Source organism: Bos indicus x Bos taurus, chromosome 7 (genome assembly GCF_003369695.1).
Source record: "Bos indicus x Bos taurus breed Angus x Brahman F1 hybrid chromosome 7, Bos_hybrid_MaternalHap_v2.0, whole genome shotgun sequence".
In the NCBI taxonomy this organism is placed as follows: domain Eukaryota; kingdom Metazoa; phylum Chordata; class Mammalia; order Artiodactyla; family Bovidae; genus Bos; species Bos indicus x Bos taurus.
The window spans coordinates 36773028-36797510 of NC_040082.1; the positions used below are offsets into that span (position 1 = coordinate 36773028).

The 24483-nt window shown below is 39.0% G+C and overlaps 1 protein-coding gene across 2 annotated transcripts in view; it reads right to left on the reverse strand.

Annotated features, from left to right (window-relative positions):
• Nucleotides 1–983: 983 nt before the first annotated feature.
• The window catches only part of GABRG2 (gamma-aminobutyric acid type A receptor gamma2 subunit), a 129529-nt gene continuing 106029 nt past the window's right edge, over nucleotides 984–24483 (reverse strand). Inside the window, exons 7-10 of one of the 2 annotated variants that reach the window (XM_027545754.1) lie at nucleotides 13076–13228; nucleotides 6864–7069; nucleotides 4840–4863; nucleotides 984–3431 (exon numbers count right to left, since the gene is read on the reverse strand). In XM_027545754.1, coding sequence (XP_027401555.1) covers nucleotides 3156–3431; nucleotides 4840–4863; nucleotides 6864–7069; nucleotides 13076–13228 — 659 coding nt within the window. In that variant the 3' untranslated portion in view covers nucleotides 984–3155. The remainder of the gene's footprint in view (nucleotides 3432–4839; nucleotides 4864–6863; nucleotides 7070–13075; nucleotides 13229–24483) is intronic. The other variant, XM_027545755.1, reaches the window with a different exon arrangement.

Here is a 24483-nt window from a genome sequence, read left to right on the forward strand (position 1 = left end):
GCTAACTGTTACCCCACTCCAGTACTCTTGCCTGGAAAATCCCACGGACGGAGGAGCCTGGTAGGCTGCAGTCCATGGGGTAGCTAAGAGTTGGACACAACTGAGCGACTTCACTTTCACTTTTGATTTTCATGCATTGGAGAAGGAAATGGCAACCCACTCCAGTGTTCTTGCCTGGAGAATCCCAGGGACGGGATGGTGGGCTGCCGTCTTTGGGGTCACACAGAGTTGGACACGACTGAAGCAACTTAGCAGCAGCAGCATGCTAACCATTCTGAGGAATTCAGAGGACTTAAAAATATGATACTGTCTCTGGAGCATGGTTCCCTATATTTTTAATTTGAGGGGGTGGTTACAGAGACAGGTTCTTTGGCTTTGAAAATAATATAATATGTGAGATTTTTCAATAACAACTTAGATTGTCAGCCTGTAGTATAAAGAATGGTTTGCAGTGCAGTTACTCTTTCAAAATGAAACATCATGCTACAGGGCCTCAATTAAGACATATTTGAATATTGCCAGATGCTATTAGCTGATTTGATGGGAGTGGGAGGAGCCCAGCAGCAGAGCACTGGTGTCACCACATGGGGGGGCCTTATTACACCTAATTCATAGCTGGTAAAATGGAGGCTTATAAAGGCTGACCTGACAATTGTGAAACAGCTGGTCTCTGGTAGAGATGGGATCCCAGTGATGGCTGACACCAGTGTCCATCTTGTTAGCCTCACCAAAGTTTTAGGCACAGAAGTCTTGAGCTACTCCTTCATGCCGTTTCTTTATGTCTCTACTCCACACTCCAAAAACCATCTCTTAATTTCTTTAAAGTGAGTATCATGCAAAACATGATCACACTGCTCACAACTAAAATTTACATAAAGGGAAGGCAGTGTTGGGGAGTGAGACAGAGAAGAGGGATCAGAGAAGAGACAAACAGAAAGTGAAGTTTGTCTCTTTTAAGACAAACAAGTCCAACCAACCACTGACCTGATGCCATGGCTTAGAATGCAGCATTTTTATTGTAAAAGTCCACATATTAGGCAGTTCCCTTTGTGAAAAGGTTTTCATATACATAGACCGGGAGCAGCTGATAATTAAGAATCAGATTATATATAATCTATATTTATTTTGCCAATACTATGCACACATTGGAAAGCTATCTTTTTTTCTTGAATGTCCCCATTAACGGAATACATTTCAAGTTGACAATAACATGTTTTCTTGTCACTGAAAATTTGCCAACAACTCTCCCAAAGAGTCAACATTTAATATGTTAACAATTCAAAACAAGAAAATAATTAATTCTATTTACACCTGTTTGAGGTTATATACTACAGCACTGATACAGTAAAGGTTTGTAAATTTGGCAGCTATATGTATTTCAAGATTCATCCAGATGACCTGATGATGACTTTACATGGTTTTCTATTAACAATGACACTTTCTCTTCTTTTCTACTCATTGTAGATTATCTGTAGCTATGATTGAATTCTGACTTAAAAGAAATGATTGCCAAAAGGCAGAACTGGTGAAGGACGCAATTTTAGAAAAATAGGAATTCAGGATGAGTACATGAAAACGGAGCTCAACTCATCAAGTCTTAAGCCTGGGATAGCCACTTCGTGTGAGTACAGTCTGGTCAAATGGGGACACAGTCATAGGCTCGACTGCCTTCTAAGTCTTTCAGGTTTCTTTAATCTTGTAAATGTAAACTTCAGTACATTTTGCTTTCCCCAGAACAAAGGATACTGCATTTGAACACCAGTCAGGTATAACTCCTGTTGTTCCTGTCTATGTCCTCGGTGAAAAAGTGGGGGGTCAGGACTGACTCACCCCCAGACCTGGAACCATACTACACAGATTCTAATTATGCCCTGGTAGACTCATTTCTGTACAGAAATATAGGATGTAAATATTGTTCTAAAAGGAATATGGTCTTTGCCTAAAGTAAATGTGTAATAATGAACAAAATAGTCAAAGTTCTTTGGATCCTTCTGTTTACTTCTACAAGATCAAATAGCACTGGACAACGCCTGTGTGAAAAGGTGAATCACTGGTTCCAGACCAGTTCAGAGAGCTTTATCAGAGGCATCTAAAGCCAGTTCACTTCAAACCACATTCACTGGCACCAACTGTGTGCCGAGCACTCTACATGGTGCTGAGGACCCAAAGAAGAGATGACAAAGATTCTGCCCACAAGGCACTCACAGTCACGGGAAGCAGATCTTGAGCGTAAGTTCTGTGATGACCTATATCCTAAAAAGAAGAAAAAGTAGCAAGCACATACATTTATTTACTTTATACTCTATGAAATTGGGCATATTTCGAGGTGGCAAATGTCAATTATCCAGTCTGTATTTACTTAGTGTTGTAATACGTCTTACAAGGAAAAAAAAAACAAAACAAAACAAAACAAGATGTTTGAATCTTCATGCGTGAGGGAGAAGATTCCTCTCTCCTGTTCCAAACCCAAACCCATATAATTACATTCATGATTCATTTAGAGCCCAAAGACACAGAATAAAAGACAATATGATGTTAACGTCAGTCCACTTGTTTCAGCTCTAGAGATGCATGCATTAAACTTGAAGCATTCTATGTTACTGAAATATTTACATCATTGTACATGTGATGTGGAGGAAGTTTCCTTCATATCTTGGAAGGGAGATATAATAGATTTCTAGTCTAGGTTCCTATATTTAAAGCAGGTTGTGATTTTTCTCAAATTAGGGAGATATCCTTTGGGAATCAAATTTACCACAACTTGATCCCAGAACAGAGGGTACACTTTTGGGTCTTTTGCATCTAATTGTATTTTGAATTCAGGAAGGATAACACCATTGTAAATAATATTGGCTTTCACAATTGCAATTGTTGTAGCTGAAAGAAAAGCTTGTTTTGTTTCAATGTTCTTGCTCTAATTTCACTTTGCCTTGCAGGTTTTGAGACACAGCAAACATTACACTTCAAATTACACTTAGCATAGGAGAGTTGGGTGCAAACAATATGACATGAATACAATTTACCAGGCTGGAACACGGAAACAAATTCAAAGTATGGTAAACTACACAGGGGATTATGTAAGTAGACTTAGAAAGGACATCTTCTCTTCATGAGATTTAGTGAGTAAGACCCACATCAGTAACACCCATACCTCTTCACAGGTAAAGGTAGGAGACCCAATAAACCAGATTGAACAAGCAGAAAGCAGTGGGGAAGAAGATCCGCGCATAGGAGTCCATCTTGGCAATACGGATGTGTATCCTCCCGTGTCTCCAAGCCCCTGTTCGGCAATCTTCAAAACAGCAGAAAAAACTGGCACAGTCCTTGCCATCCAGACACTCATACCCGTATTCTTCATCTCTCTCTTGAAGGTGTGTGGCATTGTTCATTTGAATGGTTGCTGATCGTGGGCGGATGTCAATTGTAGGGGCCTGAGATGGAGTAGGGAAGGAGCGGGATAAGAGTTAGTTTTACCTGATAAATCCCAGACCATGTCTCCACAATGTCCCCAGTGTGCGAATGATGAATCTGAAAATGAGTACTCAGGGAATTGCTATGACATCATGATCTACAATGGTGAAATTGAACTTAGAAGGATAGCAGTTGCAGATTTCAAATTTTGAGCTTAAGCAGTGCAGCTGAAAATAATACCACCAAGCTAATAAGCTATAGCAAGAAGATTGAACACCAAAAGAACTCAAAGTTTGAAGATTTAAATCAAACAACTACATGGAATCTTATTCTAGTAACTATTAGATGTGAGGTTGGTTACATGAAGGCATTTAATGGTGTTGCATGTGAGTAGGATAGAGAAATAAAAATGAGTCAATTGTGAAATCAAATTTTGTGTACATGCTTATCTATATAGGCAAATAGTAAATCCCGTTACACTGAGCAAATGTGTTAAACGCTTTTAACAGAAAATGTTAAGCTGTGTATAAATACAGAAGCTTCCTGAGTTTATACCACAATGGTGGGGTTTATACTTTAAAGTAATATAGTACTTTGCCTAACATCACCCTTTAGAAGCTTCAGAATGTCAGCAATATTAAACTACATGTGAGTGAAATTTTTTAAACGTTACTAGCTGTCAAACTCTCTTGAGGATTTGAGAAGAAACTAGTACCAACTAATTAAATGTTAATCTAATCTTTGCTGCTGCACCAATTATAAAATTGCTAGAAAATTCAATTTATTTAATGTTAATTTGGTAAGTTAGTTTTAGGAATGATATATATATGAACTCTATTGTCTCTGAATCAGCTATCAGAAAGTTTAGCTGAGAATAGAAATCTCATTGAATATTGTATGATAGAGCCAAAAGGCCCCTGGATAACCCTGGAAGGAAGGGATGGGTGTTTTAATCTAAAGCATTTCAAAGACAGTATCATTTTTATAGAGCCAAAAGGTAGAGTTCAGGCCAATGGAAATTTTTATATGTACTTATTGAAAAACAATCCTTTTTTGAATTAGGACTTACAGAGTTAAATTTTAGGACATAAATGGAACTTGGTAGGTACAACCAGTGAAACTGGATTCCATTTTTATCTGCATAGAGAGGGTAAGTCTTGGCTTTGATGTTTAATGAGGCCCACTTCACTAATAACATCTCATAGAGCTTAGAGATTTTTAGTCTCATGTTAGGTCAAAACCTCTGAATTAATGTAGGGTTGCTGAATCAACTCTAAAACTCTAAAGAACTTTCTCCATCTTAAATGTGTTATCTCTAGTAGAATGCTTAAAAGTCTATTCATAAAAAATAAATAAAACACCATGTAAGCATTAATAGTTAGATCCAGCAGTTGCATGCAGTGAATTTCCATTCCAAAAACATTATACCTTGAAGGAAAACATCCGAAGAAGCTTTGGGTTTGTAGACAGAAAAGAGAATCGCATTTTTTTAATTAAAAGAAGGGAAAAAAGGAAAAAAAAAAGAGAGACAAAATAAGATAAATTAAAAATACATTTTGAAAACATAGCAAGTGAAATGAACTGAAATTATAAACACAGAAGGACAGTTCTGAGCTTAGAATAAAGTATATGCCTAATTTGGAAAATGAAATTTTGGTGATTCCTAGTGAAATCTTTGATAAATTAATCTATAATGATCTAACTGCAATATTCAGTGCTGCCCACTTATAAGGAAGCTTTGTTGCCTATTTTCCCTGTATAGAAATGCTGATTTTATTTTCTGATTATCATTAAGGAGGCCTTAACTAGGAGAGTCTTGACATAATGAACCCAAGAACATATTAAATGGGAAAGTGAAATTTTAGCTTCTCAGTCACAACTTGGACTCTAGCTCATTCTGATAAATCATCTAATCGGCTTAAAAGGGAAATGTGCACAGAGTTCTTGGGTACTTTCACTTTTGCAGTTTCTTCAATTCCCTTTCTCCTCTGTCACCTTTTCTTTCTGCCATCCTCAGGACCAGGACCCTGGTCTAAGGAATCCAAGTGCTTCTGTCTCTGCAACAAAATCCACTCTGCAATAGAAAGGGCCAAAGGGCTTTGTCCACTGTCAGTCCTCACTGCCTTATTACTACTGGCAGGAAATTTGAGGGGAAAATGAAATGGCAAGTGAAGAAAGGGGGGAAAATAAAAAACAACACGACAAGGAAAATAAACTAAGGATAGAAAAGATGCAAAGGTAAAGAGAGGCCATACAGAAAAAGAAGGGGCTGCAGAAAGTGCAGTGATCGGGAAATTGAAGATAAGCATTTCTTTTACATTAATCATCAACAACAATGATGCATCTTTCTTTACCTGTTATAATGTTTCACAGTCAAATAAACGTGTGCCGTTTGTCAAATTTCACCTGGGTTTCTGAAGATGCATCAGGATTCAGGCTAGAATCAGCTAGAATCAGTGGTTATAATTCAGCTCCCCAAAGTCCATGGGTCAGAAAGCTAGCCACTGTCATGGCCCTCACCAGGAAAGGCTATAAATTCAGGAGGGTGGGTAAGCTCCTTTGCCCCATTTTTGGAAAGAAATGCACCTTCACTTTCATCGGGCCTCCTGTGAACCAAACACTGGATTTAAGTGGGCAAATGCGTAGCTACGTGCTCTTTTCAGCATCCATAATACAAAACAATTATGTTAGGCTTTTATAAATGTGCTTCTTCAACTCTGTTTAAAGTTTGGTGGCAAGGTAAAGTGTTCTTACCTGTTTCCAAATCACTGAACTCAATCCAGGTTGGTAACTATATAAATCATCAACGTCAGCCATCATCATCATTTTAATACCAGGTACTATTTAATGTCTTTTATATCCATTACACTTATTTCTCACAGCAGCCTCATAAGATATATATAAAATAATACTCATTTATATACGAGAACATGATAACACAGGGAGGCTAAAAATATATATTTTGAGTATAAAACCAACAGAAGTCCTCTGGCAATGCACACACACATACACACACACACACTAAATGATTTGCAAAAAAAAGTATGGTGATCCCTGAAACTTTAAGAACCTCATGGCTTCCTATTGGAAAGCAGTGGATGAAGGACTTAAAACATCAGTAATTTTAAAACATTATAGTTAAGAGTCAGACAGCTGAAAATCAGGGAAACCTAAAATGACAGCTACTAAAAGATGAATGCAGTTTCCAGTCATGGTTATTCTCCCAGTGAAATGAAGAGAGCTACAGTCTGCCTCAGTGAATCAGGTCTCTCCTGATTAACTGATGACCATAATGAATCCTGGGAGCCTGGCCAAACTCACACATGCTGTCTTCACCTTGGGGCCCAAAGTATGGATAGCCCACAATAGGCCAAGCAAGGCCAAACCAAAACAAAGCCAGGTGATCTTTTGGCGTAAAAATGTCAAAGGGCCCAATGAGAAATGATACATACAGGGTTTTTCTTCTTTTTGTCTTTGTCCTTGCTTGGTTTCCGGTTGCTGACAAAATAATGCAGAGTGCCATACTCCACCAAAGCAGAGAAGACAAAGATGAAGCAAACAGATACAAAGAGATCCATCGCTGTGACGTAGGAGACCTTGGGGAGAGACTTCCGGGCAATGGTGCTGAGGGTAGTCATTGTCAGGACAGTGGTGATTCCTGGAGGAAGGCAGGATAAAACAGACCCTGTGACCACATCAGCACATTGGATAACTGCCTCCCTGGTGAGACTAAATGTGTTTTGTGACTTCTGAGGAGTGGCCTCAGTTCTGGGGAAGGAGGCTTGACTGGAATTCATTCACATTGTTCACAGATATGTATCGCCTGCCTACCATGTGTCATCTCCCGTATGTGCTGAGAAATGTGCTAAGAATGTGCTGACTTAGTGCTGAGAAATAAAATAGACAAGGTCTCTGCCCATATGTCCCTTATGTATGCCCATATGTATTTCAGTGAGAGACACCACCATGAATCAAGAAAGCAGAGAGAAGTATAATGACAGATTATGGAATGCACCGTGCAGAGGACAGGGGCAGTGAGAACTTAGGTGGAAGGCCTGTTTGAGGAGGTGATATTTAAGGTGAAGCTTAAAAAATTAGAAAAAACCAACCTTCTGGCTATCAACGCTAAAGTAGCAAGGAGTTGGACACAACTGAGCGATGGGACAGAACTGGCTAAATTAATTAAAGGGAGGTTCTGAGGAAGGGAAACCTTATCTGGTTTTGAATTTTTAGAATACCTGGGATGGGCGGCCAAGTCACAGTGATGCTAGGTAAATAGAAGTTACCTAGTTAAGTTATGCAGAGCCTGCCCAGGAGTTTGCATTTTATTCAAAGTGTAAGGAGAAGCCCTTTAAAGGTATTAAATAGAGGAGGTACTTTGTGTGTGACTGACAGGTTCTGATGTATAAATTCTTTAGAGACGATTATATGATGAAAACAGGCATCTCAGAAATGATATAACTAATATTTACTGAAAATGTCCTTGTGCCAGGCACTATGATAAGTATTTCATGTGCATTCTCTCTTTGAATCTTTACAGCAGATATTTTCATTTTGATTTTATAGTTGAGGGAAAGGAAGCCAAAAGGCAAGCTCTGTGTCAGATAGTAAAGTAGCAGAAAGATTTGAGCACAGAAGTTAAATGGCTGATTTCAAAACCCTTCTTTTTCCCATTGTACAACAGTGCCCAAGAAAACTAGTTATCCCCAATAATTGTTTAACAACAAAGTGAAGACAAACTCTATGTATTTACAGCTGTGCTATTTATAACAAGGCAACGTGGATTCAGTACTTGAATAGGTTCTAGCTCATTATAGTAACTCAATTCACTTCAGTATTCTAGGTTTCAGTTTCTGCATCTGACTATCTTTTTGAAGACCCATCCATTTCTTATCATGCTATGATTTTAATTCAACATTTCTTATCATGACTGGATGCAACTTTTCTGTACTCCAAAAATGGTCTTCCCAAGCTTTTACCATCTATAGCCTTGTGACTTAACATTTTTGTTGGAGGCAGGGGAGAGGGACGTTTCCATTGTCTAATGCTGTATGTTAATTCTCACTATTACTAGGACCAAGATACTTCTAGGAGAGAGTCAATGCCCCTGCCTCAAAGAGCAGTCCTGGGAAACTCAGAAGGAATCAGACACGTGAAACTTGAGGAGCAGGGGAAGGAAGCCACAGAGATTAAGAACAGTATCACCATACAGGAAAAGAGAAATAGGATTTTATTCTCTCTTTACAACATGGGTACAGAATGCTCCAAAGATGGTTAAGGGGAGCCAGCCACTCTTGAAGAAAGGTTAAGCCAAGAAGGACATTGACCTTTCTCTTCCTAATTGCTCAGGTTTTTTTTCAGAGCCATTTTTGAAGAGTTTGGGTATGTTTCTAAGAACACTTAGCTTAGTATCAGGTTTGTATGATACATTGTGTGTTATGAAATTCTAGAGAAGGGGAAGATCAGTGTTGGTTAAAAGAACTACACAGAAAGAAGTGCCTTTAATAGAGGCCCTCCACAAGGAAACTTAGTCATAAAGACTGAGGCCTCTCTCGCGTTCCATCATTAGCGATTATGGAGTAATCCATCTCTCTGTCTAGTCTACATACTTTGTGATGACAGATAAAACATGGCTCTTGATGTCCACTGTAACCCCACAGTGAGTATAGAGCTAGGACTCAATATCTGTTGAAAAAATAAAACGATTGAAGAATAGTGTATACATGAAAGATCAAAGAGACTCAACCTACATATGAAAATAGGAATCCATATTGATGATTTGGGAGGATCATTTTAGTTGTACATAACAGTAGCTAACATTTAAGAATCTCTTCATTTGACCAGATACTATGTCAAGCATATGTATAATAATCCCAGAAAACCCTCAAAATGAGGTAATAAGCACTGTTATCCTTCTTCTTGCAAGTGAAAAAAAAAAAAAAAACAGCACAGAAAGAATAAACCAGTAAGAGAGATAACCTACAAGCCTAGCAAGTCTGACTTTAAATGCAATGTTCTAAACCACATTGTTGTATTTCCTCTCTATAAATAGGTCCATAATGTGCAGGATGAAGTGCCACATTCTTAGGAGCTATTAGGGATTTAGCTATCCCAAATCCCTAATTTGGGATATGATGTGGATCTGTGAATCTTCCATGTTGTCATGATGGAAACATAAGCATGGTCTAGCTTCTCAAGTACAAACTGGGGATGGTAGTGACTTCATAAGGCGCTCATGAAGATTAAATTAAATCACGAACATAGAGTGACAATTCCTAGTAAAGTCTCAATAAATATAAAGTGTTATTATCATTTACTTTAGAGAAGAAAGATATGCTTCTCAAAGTAAAAAAGCTTCACTTAGGTTGTCTATGTATTAATTCACATAGAAGTTCTTGATTATACCTAATCACAGCTGATATTTTTGTGGGATAATTTCAAAAATTAATTAGCACTTTCTTCACTTCATTCAGGCCTCAAAGCAAAAATGACCTATGAGAAGTGAAAATTTCAGTATGCATAGCAGATATCATGCATAAGTTCACTTAAGAAAATTTGGTATGTCTGATATTATTAGGCTACATGGACATTCATCACAGGAATGTAAAGAAGAATCTCAAAAAGTTCCTTCAAGATATTTTCAGGTCTGCTTGGAGCCACAGAGAACAGTGAAGAACAGGACTCTAACTGACTTACCAACCAACAACAAGATAGCTTAATGTGTTTCATTTGTTCCATGGGGTTTTTCAGTCCAGTTTTGCTAAGCAAAGAAACTAGACTTCTCTTACTTGAGATGGATGAAAAATATCTATAAGCTTTTTTCAGTTCCTTCAGTCTTGGCATGAAGTAAGCTCTTTAGGCATGTTGCTTACCTCATAACTTGGGTGAAAAATGCCAAGAGGTATTTTCCTTGTTTAATCCATCATCCTTATACCATGATTAAACCTCCCCAGCTACCACCTGTGTACTAAACTCTACTCAAGTGTTATAACCTTCAAAATGACCTCAAATGTTGTGATCTGCACTTAGAAAGCAGTCACTCTCTTAGCCACATGCATATATTTATCTCACTCCTCAAACAACGTGGCTCTCTGCTTTGTGGCAGTAAACTTTTAGGTTCACAGGCATTCACTGTCATCTGGTTCAACTCTTGATTGTAAACACTGGAAAAGGTAATTGGACCCAATAATCTAGGTCAGTGTTCCTAAACCTAAACCTGATCACGCCTTAGAATCACCTGAGGAATTTTTTATTTTTTTATCCTAAATTCCACCCCCCACCCCCCACCCCACCGTGTGCTCTCAAGAAATTAAATAAGCATATCCTGGGGTTGGACAAAGGCAGTTGTACTTTTGAAAGCCCTCTACTGATTTAAATACACAGTTGGACTTAATAAGCAGTGATAGAGACCTGATACTGCAAAGCTAAAGTTGAGAAATTGGCTCAGCTCACCATCCCACCTCCCACAAGTGGCCCTTCAACAGGGCCCCACACCCAGAGCCAATCTAGTTCTCATCAGCCAAGGCACACATCTGCTATCTGCTGGCAGTGGCCTTGTGCGTGCCATTTAACCTCATGGCACCTCTGGTTCCTTAGTTCTAAAAATGTGATACTAACCTTTGTTTTCATTACAACTTCTGCATGCAGTTATTCTAAAAAGTAGGAAAAGCAGGAGGACCACACTGAGGATGACTGGCTTACGGTAAATGATCTATGAGCAAGAGGAGCACCTACCTGCTATTTGTTCTGTCCCTCTTCCTCAGCCTACTCTCCTTCCTTTCTTCTCCCACTAGGGTCTCTTGCCGGTGAGCACTCATTGATCAAGTGGTGGAAATGAGCTAGTACTAAAGCCTTAAGAGGGTTTTTTAACCAGCAGGAATCTAGACTTCAAGAGAAGAGATTGATTTGAAATCTTTCCCTAAAGATATTTTTGGGATTGGTGGACTGGAACGCATCAGTGTGCTTGTTCCATCCACTCATATGTGCATATATTACTTGAGTAATCATAGAGGTACCTGCCGTGGACCAGGCACTGTGCTGGGAGTGAAGAAGACATTGATTGATACCCTGATGTAACAGACACAGAAAGCGAGTAAGTAATGTGGTACATTCTACTCAGGATGACAATCGTCCTAAAAAGTAGCAACATATTTTGGGTCTGTCTTAGCATGTAGCATTAGACAAGATATTATAATTGTTAAATACAGCCTGTAACATAAAGTACCGCCTATAACAGAAAAAATCAAAATAACCTTATTTTGAAACAGATGGGAGACTAAATTTGGTTTGGAGAAGAATAAATATGCAAATGATGTCCTTTTTTCCCAGTAATCATTGCTGCTCTCAGTTTTAATAACCTGGTACAGATCACTTTGTTAGAAAATGACTGTAATTGCTCGTATTTCTGAGGCCCTACTGTGTTTTGTGCTCTTTGCATGGAGTGCCTGATTTAACCTGATACAAACCCCAACAGTTAGGTACAGGAAATGATATTCCACACGTGAATGCCGTTTGTAGTAAAATGTGGTTTGTAGAGACTAAAGGACGTATCTAAGGCCATACTGTGTATGAGGGTTGAAATCCATTTGTTGGACTTCAAAATCCAAGCTCTTAACTATTACATGATACTGCCTCTAGCCAAAGAGTGAACAGGAATTGTGGTTCTAGTTGTCACACAGATGATTAAAGAGGATAGCAGCCTTATAATTCATTTTTCAATAGCTTTAGTTAAATCTTTAGGAAATATTATGTAGTGTGAGAATTCTATTCATGGACCTAGCCTCCAGTGTTCCTGTGAGTCTGTGGCTTTGTAATAATCTTTGAGTCCTCTTCCTTATGTGAGGAAAATGATGTGAAACTCCAAGACAGGTATCACCAGACAAGAGATTAAGCAAACTCCAAATAATCCTTCATAGGTAATCATATTTTCTCAAAATAATCTTTCCAACAGCTCTTCTGTATAGAGCCAGTTATGTATACGTATATCTTCAAATGTCATCATCATAATTATGCATGTTGAAATTAATCAGTAGCCAGTGGTATGCTAGTACATGTGTAATAATTGATTCCCTAGGGAAAAGGTGCCCCTGATTTTTTGTGTTTATCTGTTTCCATGGTGTTAATATTTGTACCTGGGTTGATTTCAAGCTACCAAACTGGCATCACTGAAAACAATATTGGAAAAGGATAACTACAACCAACTCTTATGGGTATACAACTGCCCAGAGACCAAAACAAACAAACAAAAAATTTCCTAAAAAGAAGTTTTTAAAAAATTTTTTATCCCCAGTTACTTTATTTAAAAGATTACCTGGATAAAATCCAGGTCTAGTTGGGAAGATCCCTTGGAGAAGGGAATAGCAACCCACTCCAGTATTCTTGCCTGGAGAAACCCATGAACAGAGGAGCCTGGCAGGTTACAGTCCATGGGGTCACAAAGAGTTGGACATCACTGAGCAACTAACACTTTCAAAGCAAGGAGAGAATTTAGCAAAACACAACTAAGAAGCTTTAAACACTGTTTTAATATGCTAGTTTTAAATAAATGGCATTTCTATGTTATTACTAACTGAATTAAAAGCAAATCAACTTAGAAGGGGGAATAAAGATTAGTGTTGTTCAGTACTTACCTTGGGACAGTACAACACAAGAAACTGTCTCTCACCTAAAGAAGTTCTGGCTGGAACAGCATCCTTATTGATCCAGAAAGACACCCAAGATAGGACAACAATGAGTGTACAGGGGATGTAGGTCTGGATGGTGAAGTAGCCCATTCTTCTGCTCAGGTCAAAATAGACAGTCATGACCACATAATCCCCTGGAACAGAGCAAAGGTGGACCATGAAAACCCTTCACAAAACTGGAAAGCGTCTCAGATAAGCACGCATATCACTCTTAGCTGCACTTGAAAGTTTTAATCCACCTGCATTAAGAACAAAAAACAACAAAAAGCAAAACCCAGCCTGTATTCACTGCTATATTTTAAATGGATAACCAACACGGTCCTACTGTAAAGCACTGGAACTTTGCTCAGTCTTCTGTGGCAGCCTGGAAGGGAGGGAGGTTTGGGGAAGAATAGATGCATGCATATATGTGACTGAGTCCCTTCCCTGTTCACCTGAAACTATCACAGCATTGTTAATCGGCTGTACCCCAGTACAAAATAAAACGTTATAGAAAATACCTAACCGTACTGAATTCTGATCCTTTAAGAAGCAATGTGACTGCTAGATGAAAGGAAATACCGTTGAGCATATTGCTCATATTTTCTTCTTTCGGGCGATCTTTTACTTTGCCGTCTCTGCTGACTTAATGCACACAATGTAGTTTTACATTTGGTGCAGAAGTAGGGGAATCTTTGTTTCTACCCTGTGCCTCTCTTGCCTGCAATGAATTCTAAGATTTGTTACAATTTCTTCTTGTTCTCAGGACCTTTCTCCATTACAAACCAGGGAATTATCTTTGTGCTTGACACTAATAGATGACTATTTACTCAGTTTATAACCAAATTCCTGTGCTGAGACATTTTCTCATGTTTCCATTGAATCAAGTGGTTTTCCTTTATAACAGTTGCTTCAGTTTGTAACTTCTTGTCCATCCCTGTGGTTGTTTTTGTAAAATCTGTCTCATTGTTAACTTATATCTGCATGAGTCCACAGACTGTGCTTACCCTAGCCCTTCCCTGCCCCTATCACTACACTTAGCATCCCACTGGATTCCAAACAGCCACTCAGCAACATTTGTGAGTAAATGATTAAATGAACAATGTATTTATACATTTAACTATAGAGAAAGAAACCAAAAATCAGGAAGTTGTATTTTGGGACATTTTGGTTATAAAGAAATGTATATAAATATTCCAGAGAGTAGAGTAATTAAGGAATCCAAGAATAACTATACAGCTATGCATGAGAAGAGTGTAATGTGACACAGTCTCAAGTCTCTGTAATTTGTTAAGATCATGATACATGCATTGTATTCACTTTACAGTACAAACTGTGAAGTACTTATATAGTATATACCATATTGTACCTTATAGCTCAGACTGATTTAAGACAACATCACTTTCAAACACTGTATCTGCTCTCTTAATGTGAGGCGACACATGAGACTACTTTTCAAATGTTGTGTATTCTTTCCTTATAATTTGTCCTAAAATAAATGGGCAATGAAATCCAGATCACGTGTTTTTTTTTTTTTTTTAATTACTTGACTTCATGTCTGTGTTTCTCTACTTACTTCAGTTCAGTTCAGTTCAGTCGCTCAGTCGTCTCCGACTCTTTGGGACCCCATGAATCGCAGCACACCAGGCCTCCCTGTCCATCACCAACTCCTAGAGTTCACCCAGACCCATGTTCATCGAGTCAGTGATGCCATCCAGCCATCTCATCCTCTGTTGTCCCCTTCTCCTCCTGCCCCCAATCCCTCCCAGCATCAGAGTCTTTTCCAGTGAGTCAACTCTTCGCATGAGGTGGCCAAAGTACTGGAGTTTCAGCTTCAGCATCATTCCTTCCAAAGAAATCCCAGGGCTGATCTCCTTCAGAATGGACTGGTTGGATCTCCTTGCAGTCCAAGGGACTCTCAAGAGTCTTCTCCAACACCACAGTTCAAAAGCATCAATTCTTCGGTGCTCAGCTTTCTTCGCAGTCCAACTCTCACATCCATACATGACCACAGGAAAAACCATAGCCTTGACTAGACGGACCTTTGTTGGCAAAGTCATGTCTCTGCTTTTCAATATGCTATCTAGGTTGGTCATAACTTCCCTTTCAAGGAGTAAGTGTCTTTTAATTTCATGGCTGCAATCACCATCTGCAGTGATTTTGGAGCCCAAAAAAATAAAGTCTGTCACTGTTTCCATTGTTTCCCCATCTATTTGCCATGAAGTGATGGGACCAGATGCCATGATCTTCGTTTTCTTAATGTTGAGCTTTAAGCCAACTTTTTCACTCTCCACTTTCACTTTCATCAAGAGGCTTTTGAGTTCCTCTTCACTTTCTGCCATAAGGGTGGTGTCATCTGCCTACTTGAGGTTATTGCTATTTCTCCTGGCAATCTTGATTCCAGCTTGCGCTTCTTCCAGCCCAGCGTTTCTCATGATGTACTCTGCATATAAGTTAAATAAGCAGGGTGACAATATACAGCCTTGACGTACTCCTTTTCCTATTTGGAACCAGTCTGTTGTTCCATGTCCAGTTCTAACTGTTGCTTCCTGACCTGCATACAAATTTCTCAAGAGGCAGGTCAGGTGGTCTGGTATTCCCATCTCTTTCAGAATTTTCCACAGTTTATTGTGATCCACACAGTCAAAGGCTTTGGCATAGTCAATAAAGCAGAAATAGTTGTTTTTCTGGAACCCTCTTGCTTTTTCCATACTTAGATGACTTAAATCTGATTTGAAAATAAGGCACTTTAAAGAAGACTGTCTTAGCTGGATGAATTATTATTACTTAGTCCACTCCTTCCTTCCCTCTCTCCAGCTTCACTCCACATTCTTCTAAGCTGCTGAGACAGAAGACCCTTCACTGGGTACTCCTCGAGGGAGTCAAGATTCTCTGCTAACCCTGCAGTATTTCCTAAGTGGGGCTATGATTACTTCCTAACACTGCCCTTCGGGGCACTGATAGACTATCACTTGTCTGAATCAGGCCTGGTTAAGGCAGTCATAGTGACCCAGATACGAATTACGGAATTAAGCTCCCATTAGAACATACAGTTCCCTCTCTGAGAGCAGTAATTAGCCATTATTTAGCAATTATCTTTGAAAAGTTAAAGGTAGAAATTTTCTTATTGATCATAAATACATTTGTGCTAGTTCTCTGAGATGATGCTTCTCTGTGTTGATTTATTTGGATTTAGGCTATTTAAAGTCATAGCATTTCATATATTTGTTTGGTCTCTGCTTTTGTTCTAATCTAGAATATTATTCAATTACAGCCTGCCTCTATTTATTATAAAAATATTTAATTGAAGATGATCCCTATTAGTGTCTTTTTCTTTCATGTTCCTTTGACCACAATACCAGAGGCAAATGTAAGTTTCTTATTCTACCTAAGAAACACAAAGAAAGAAAGGGTTTCTTTATAAATAATCATATTCGGGGGCACTTCTTCTCCCTAATTTTTCAAGTCCTTGAGAATTCTCTGAATGCAAATTATAATATTTTAAATAAATCTAGACAATTTTAGTAACATCTTTTTACTCTTTATCATGCACGTAAATGAGAATCTACACATTGGCATTAATGATCTGACTCTTTTAAAGGTGAACTTTAATTTTGCCTCAAGTTAACAGATAATTATCTCAATTCAATTTTCCACTTCCCTTTAGGTCAGAATCTTGACTCCCCTAGCCTATTTATCTATCAATTCCTATTTTAAGGTAATAGCTTCTGAGCATCTTTCATCTTTGCCAACAAATCTGAAGCTTTTCTATCACTAGATTATGGATTCAAACTTGGGAACAGGCCATTTAAAAGCCAAGCAGCTCCACAGTGACAGCCTGACATCTGTCTTATCTCTAAGGCCACATCACTTTTTGTATTTTTAAAAACTCTCAGGCTGAGAAGCCTATAAAATCAAATCCCCTGAAAGTGCCGCATCAGTGATTTCCCCAAGTCCAAAAGCTTTAAATGCCCACCAAGTCAAAGGTGGTTATTTCAGCCACTTCAGATTTATTCTATTGATTTATTCTAACATGATACTTAAAGCCATAGCATCTTAAAAAACTAGTTTGGTTCCCTGTCTTTGTCCTAATTAAGAATGTAATAGAAACAGGCTATGACTGAGAAGATATATCATTTGAATAACACCCATTAATGTCCATTATTTTTTGTAAGATTCTTATGTCTAGTTTTAGGAAGAGAGCAACGTCAGTGAACAATGGACTTCAATAATTATTTTTTTAGTTGTTTGTCATATTAACAATTTGAAAGCTTTAAAATTCAAATTTATTGGAGTGTTTAGGCTCATACGTGAAACTACCTCCTCGTCAAAACTTGATTGCATGATAAGACATCTGCCCCTCCCGGATGCCCCAAATAATAAAAATAATGGTTTTCTAGTTACAAGTAATAAGGGCCTACTATGTGCAGACACTGGGCTGAATAGTTTGCATATATTTTCTTTAAAATTCTAAACATTTTGTCATGGTGGTGAAAAAACTAAGATTTCACCTGGTTCCTCTCCCATGATTCTTACTCCACTTAACTATAGTTGAATAGAGTATATATTACTCTACTGGATTAATTTTGAAAGCATAATTAGTGTTGATATACTCTACTTTCCTTTCTCTAGTCTCTTTTTATTTGTCAATAAATATTTTTAATCACTTTTATGCAAAGAGCACTAAATTAGGTAACATGGAAACTAAGATCTATGAAACCTCACAGACAGATTCTAAATTAAATGGATTAAATGAGAACAAGATTATTTCATCTCTCACTACAACTCAGAGAGAGAGGTATTGAGACAATGCAGTGAATTTCCTTTATCACTCCTTGTTAAACACTTGAATCTGTGGCCTGGTTCCACAGGGCTGGTTTTGACCACAGGAAGGTAGGGGAGTTCACTTTCTGCAAATTCATTTGGGGAAAAGTGTTTTCTGAAATTAGATCTATACCTCACCTAACACACAACAACACATTTGAGATGTATCGAAGATTCAGATTTAAGCATGAATATAAATACTATCCCAGAAAGAAATGTAAGAGAACACCTTCATAATCTTAGTGTGGAAGACACTTTGTCAAAGCACAACATAAAATACAGAAGGCATAAAGGAGAAAAAAATTATATCATGTTTAGAACTGTATTATACTTCTTTAAGTAATTTTGAAAGGCAAAATACTGCATTTGAATAAAATATTACCTATATAAATAAATCAAAGGCTAATATCACTGATATATAAGTAATTCTCATTAATTATTGAGAGAGAGACCCACATTTTTAACTGGGCTGAAAAAATGAATGAACAATTCATAGACACTAAATATGAAGAAAGATTCTCAACTTCATTAGTGATCAGTGAAATGCAAAGTAAAATAATAGTATTTCATTTTTAGCCTATAATATTGGGAACAAATAAACCGGTAATTTCCTGTACCACAAAATGTGGATGAAGAGCAGAGCTATGTACTCTTGATGGGGTGTGCACTGATATAAACTTAAAGGTAACCTGGAAGCATATACAATTATTTTACTTCTGTATATTTGGAATTAGCACTATAGAGAAAAATGGTTTTTAAATATTGCCTTTTGATTGGCACCAAGTTTTTTTTCCAGGTTTGCTCTGCGCCCAAAAGTATGAATAGAATACTCAGTCCTTGGGCAGAATCCCAACCCCTGAGTTTATGTGCCCAGTGGAATAGAGCATAGTGGAAGAGAAAAAACTTTCAAATTTAATCGTGCTGCTTACTTCTATGCTGCTGCTGCTAAGTCGCTTCAGTCGTGTCCGACTCTTAGCGACCCCGTGGACTGCAGCCTCCAGGCTCCTCCGTCCGTGGGATTTTCCAGGCAAGAGTACTGGAGTGTATTGCCATTGCCTTCTCCCTACTTCTATGCATGACACCCCTAAGTATTCTGCATCCCTCACTGGCCCACCATTCCCAGGCATGGCTTAGGCCTGCAATTCTTCTGAAATTACATTCAACACTTTTCCAGCAACTAGGTCCTTGGAGGTCAAGAGTGGGCAAAACAACTAAGCTGTAATCCTTGCCACAGGGAGTCCTCTGGGTAAGAACGACATACGAATACAGCATCATTACTCCGTGGCATGCATGCATGCTTAGTTGCTCAGCTGTGGTGTCTCCTGCACTGGCAGGTGGATTCTTTACAACTGCAGCACCTGGGAAGCCCTAATCCATGGCCCGAGGACTATATAAAACAGAGCTGTTAGTTTGCCTTATACACCCTGATTAGATGAAGTTTCTGGCAAGCATATCTCTAAAAGTTCTGCTTAATAATGTTAATATTCACAAACCTTAAAGAGATCCATTCTCTTCACAGATAGTCCAAACTCCTTAGTATGGCCTGTAAGGCTAACTGTAATTTGAATTTAATCTAGGTTTCTCTCCCTCATCATTCTCTTCATGTTCCCAAGGTCCTAAACAAAATAAATAGTTTCATTTCACACTTCTATGATTTTCCTGTCTTTATTCTTCCTGACATGTTATCTCTCCCAGATTCCTGCTGCTGCTAAGTCGCTTCAGTCATGTCCAACTCTTTGCGACTCCATAGATGGCAGCCCACCAGGCTCCTCCGATCATGGGATTCTCCAGGCAAGAACACTGGAGTGAGTTGCCATTCCCTTCTTCACCCAGATTCCTAGCTTATCTCTTTAATCCTTTTTACTCATTCCACCCTTCCAACCACCCACAGCAGCAGCACACACTGCACACACATATCCATACTGTGACTAGACCTGTGCTAGGTGGTAGCAATCTTAAGTAACATTTAAAATTAAAAATCAATTCCTTCAGTTGACCAAGCCAATATTTCAAGTGTTTTAATATTTATTTAGAGCTAGTGGGTACTGTGGGCTTCTCTGGTAGCTCAGATGGTAAAGAATCTGCCTGTAATGCAAGAAACCTGGGTTCAATCTCTGGGTTAGGAAGACCCCCTGGAGAACAGAATGGCAACCCACTCCAGTATTCTTGCCTGGAGAATCCCATGGATAGAGGAGCCTTGCAGGCTATAGTCATAACCAGACATCGCTGAGGGACTGACACCTTCAGTGAGTAATATAATAGCACAGATTATAAAAGTTACTAAGTGATAGAAAGCTCAATTAGATAGTGCTGGTCTAAGCTAATCTTTCTAGAAGGCATTTATGCTCATGCCATTCCCTTCCAAGTTTTTCAGAATAAAATCCATACTACTCAACACATGAGTCTAGTCTACTTTCCCCTGATCCACAACGAACCATCCCATTTGTATCTCCCACCGTTCATAATCTCTCCATTTTATGCCCACCCAGCCTGATTTACCTTCTGCACTTCCAAGGGATACTGTTGTCCTCATTTTCCTATGATGTCTTCAATTTCTCAAACACTCTCCACATCTCCAATCGTATGATTCACGCATATCTTCAAACCTTTTCATTATTGCCCATTGATGTTAAAAGCTAAATTAAGTTTTTAAGTTGTTCTGTAGGAGTTCTTATGGCATTTCCCTGACTACTCTCCATCTTCATCTTAAATAGTATTTCTTCACACTCCAGCCGGGATTCTTACAGTTCCTTTAAATGCTCCCTGCTACCACTCGCAAGGTGGTGCAGTGGTAAAGAATCCACCTGCCAATGCAGGAGACAGAAACATAAGAGACACGGTTCGATGCCTGGATCAGGAAGATCCCCTGGAGCAGGAAATGACAACTGGCTTCAGTATTCTTGCCTGGAAAATCCCATGGACAGAGGAGCCTGGCGGGCTACAGTCCATGATGTCACAAAGGGTTAGACACAGCTGAGTGACTGAGCACACACACACACCTCTTACCTTAGAGTCTTATCACATGCTGGTTCCCTCAGCTCAGAGTCTGATATCTCCATCTCTACTTAACTCCATTCTTTCTTGAGATGTAAATTAATGTATCCCATCATCTGAGAAGCCCTTAGTAAATCAGATGTTCTCAGTAAGATCTCACAGCACCATATGACTCTCATAGTGCTGATCTTGCTAGGAAGTATGTGATTGGTGTGAATATTGGATTACACTCTAGGTTATAACTAATCCATGAACTCTATGAAGTAACTGTAGCTATTTATCTCCAGTATCCATTTACTCTCTATTTACTGCAGCTATTTACTCTTAGTATCTAGTACAGTGCTGGTACACACAGAAGGAATCCAACAGTTATTTGTCAAACGAATAAACGTTTGAGCTCATATGGCCATGAAAAATACCGTGGGTGAACTATACACCCAAAGCATTAAGACCAGGGCAGAAATCAAGGTGGGGTTTTAAAATACTAAATTTTACTTTAGAAACTATTGCTTCTGGAGATATTTCTTACTGGATACCCTGGTGGACTTAATCTCCAGAGATGTAGATATAAGGTCACAGAGAGCTGTTAGCAGCCCTGACTGCTTGCCAAGAAGAAATGAAGGAAAATCAGCCACATCAGAGTGGCTGCATAAAGCTTATTAGAGAATCGATTGGTGATTTGAGTTTTCCAACTGGATGCAATTAGGGAGAGAAAAGGACAAAGGGGCTTGGCTGCTGAAACAGCCGTCACTATCTTCCACATTAAGTCTAATAGGTGTGTTTTTGTTTCAAAACTTGACCATTATTATTTCATCTGTTGCTTGTTCAAGCTCACATGGTGATGAAAAAGAACAACATAGCAATTGGGGAAAATACAGTGAAAAATAAAAAGTGTAATTTGTAATTATTTTCTGGGCTAAATAAATCTTTTCTTTTCAAGACTTCCTCTGACTTCTCCACTGAGGAGTGGGAGCAGGGTTGTCAGGAAGAACAGGAGATGCTTCATGCCAGAAGGCAAGGAGAAGTCCAGAATCCCTGCAGGGGTGACGTTTGGAGCTCAGCTATGGGAAAATGAGGAAAGCACAAAAGGGCAGGGGGACCTGCTAAGGCTAGATTTGCTTCAGCCCAAGGAAGAGAGCTTCCAGGAGGTTCTAGAACAAAGTGCACAAGCAGAGTTAGTGCCACTTGAGACCAGACTGGCAGTCACTTGTCTCCCACAGGCTGAGGTGGGGTGGTGTAAATCTCCAAGTTCAGATGGCCCTACATTGCTCAAGGACATTCTCCAGAGAAGGGGACAGTGATACACTGTTAGCATCCAAACTTTGTAGCACCTGGAGAATGGGGCGCACCAGCTCAGAGAAGGTGAGGTGAAAGAGGGGACATCAAAACTGTCACTGCAAGGACTGGTGTTAGGCTGGGTTCAAAGGTTCTAGTCCAGTCACTCACAGGTTGTGTAATTTTAGGCAAGTATAGAAATGATAAGAGAATATACCTCACAGGGTTATCATGAACTAACATATATAGTGTGCTTGATAAGTTCCTGGTACACAATAAAATGTCCATTAATGTCAGTTATGATTACAAAGTAGTTTAATCTATGGAAAATAATTAACAAAATTCTGGCATGTATAAGCATAGAAATACAGTCCATGTAATTCTCCAGGCCAGAATACTGGAGTGGGTAGCATTTCCCTCCTCCAGGAGATCTTCCCAACCCAGGGATCAAACCCAGGTCTCCCACACTGCAGGCAGATTCTTTACCAGCTGAGCCACAAGTGAAGCCCAAGAATACTGGAGTGGGTAGTCCTTCCCTTTTCCAAGGGATCTTCCCAACCCAGGACTCCCACATTGCAGGTGGATTCTTTACCAGCTGAGCCTCAAGGGAAGCCCAAGAATACTGGAGTGGGTAGCCTATCTCTTCTCCAGCAGATCTTCCCGACTCAGGAATCGAACCAGGGTATCCTTCATTGTAGGTGGATTCTTTACCAACTGAGCTATCAGGAAAGCCCAGTTTAATCTATGGAAAATAATTAACACTATTCTGGCACATATAAGCAGAGAAGAAATGCTACTAAACATTCAGAAAAGAATAAAAATTAGAAAGGGTCCTAGCATTTATTCATGTCAATCAATTCTATCCTCTCACAGGTTAAACAATTGAAATCCACTTAAAAAGACAGAGTTGCAGACCCAAGACGCCTGCCTCCCAAACCAATACTCTTTTTGGAGTAAACAGCCTGCCCATTTTGAGCCAGTGGTGAGCATCATGGAGATAACGCAAAACAGAAAGTAGGATAAAGCAAAACAGGAAGTGGAACAATTACTGAATAGTGTTAATATAGAAATCTGGTATGGATGACTAGGAGCCCCAACCACAAGAAAAATTCCTTTCATTTACTTTTAAACCTTGTATAATAGACTTGTTACTTTTAAGAGAGTGGAAACTCATTAGTCTAGAATTCCAGACTAACACAACAACGATTCTAGAATTGTCCTTCTGGAGAATAGCTCTAGATGAAAGGAAGCTCAATATTTGCAAAGCCTCCAGGTAGTGAGATAGCCGATAGACAGACTCCAAGTTGGAAATTCACAATTGGCCAGTCTCCTCTCTGCAGTTCCTGAAGCAAGAGATAGGTGGGCTCCGCTGAGAAATTTATAATCATCTTCCCGTTTGCTCTCCAAAAGGGAAGTAATAACAGAAATAAATAGGATAGCCAGTCTTTGTCTCTTGTAAACACCTCAAGAAAATAATCATGGCGAGGACAAAGAGAGGCAAAACCCTGTCTGAGTAAAGGATAAGGGAGACACTACACATGCACTAAAAGTCTCCTTGGAGTCAAAAGTCGGGATAATTCCAGGTCAAAGTGAGTCTTGCTCCTCCCAGAAGCATTCACTTTGAGATCAATCAGTGTGCATGCTGAATTTCAACTGAGCTATTTCAAATTCTAAAAGATGATGCTGTGAAAATGCTGCATTCAATGTGCCAGCAAATTTAGAAAACTCAGCAGTGGCCACAGAACTGAAAAAGGTCAGTTTTCATTCCAATTCCAAAAAAGGGCAATGACAAAGTACTTTCTTTTTTATTTTATTTTTTAACTTTACAATATTGTATTGGTTTTGCCATATATCAAAATGAATCTGCCACAGGTATACATGTGTTCCCCATCCTGAACCCTCCTCCCTCCTCCCTCCCAAAGTACTTTCAAACTATCACACAAACAAACTCATTTCGAATGCTAGCAAAGTAATGCTCAAAATTCTCCAAGCTAGGCTTCAACAGAATGTGAACTGAGAACTTCCACATGTTCAAGCTGGATTTAGAAAAGGCAGAGGAACCAGAGATCAAATTGCCAACATCCGTTGAATCAGAGAAAAAGCAAGAGAATTCCAAAAAAAAAAAACATCTGCTTCATTGACTATGGTAAAGCCTTTGACTGTGTGGATCACAACAAGTGGGAAAATTCTTATAGAGATGGGAATACCAGACCACCTTACTTGCCTTCTGCAAAACTTATATGCAAGTCAAGAAGCACTAGTTAGAACAGGACATGGAACAATGGACTGCCTCAAAATTGGGAAAGGAGTACATCAA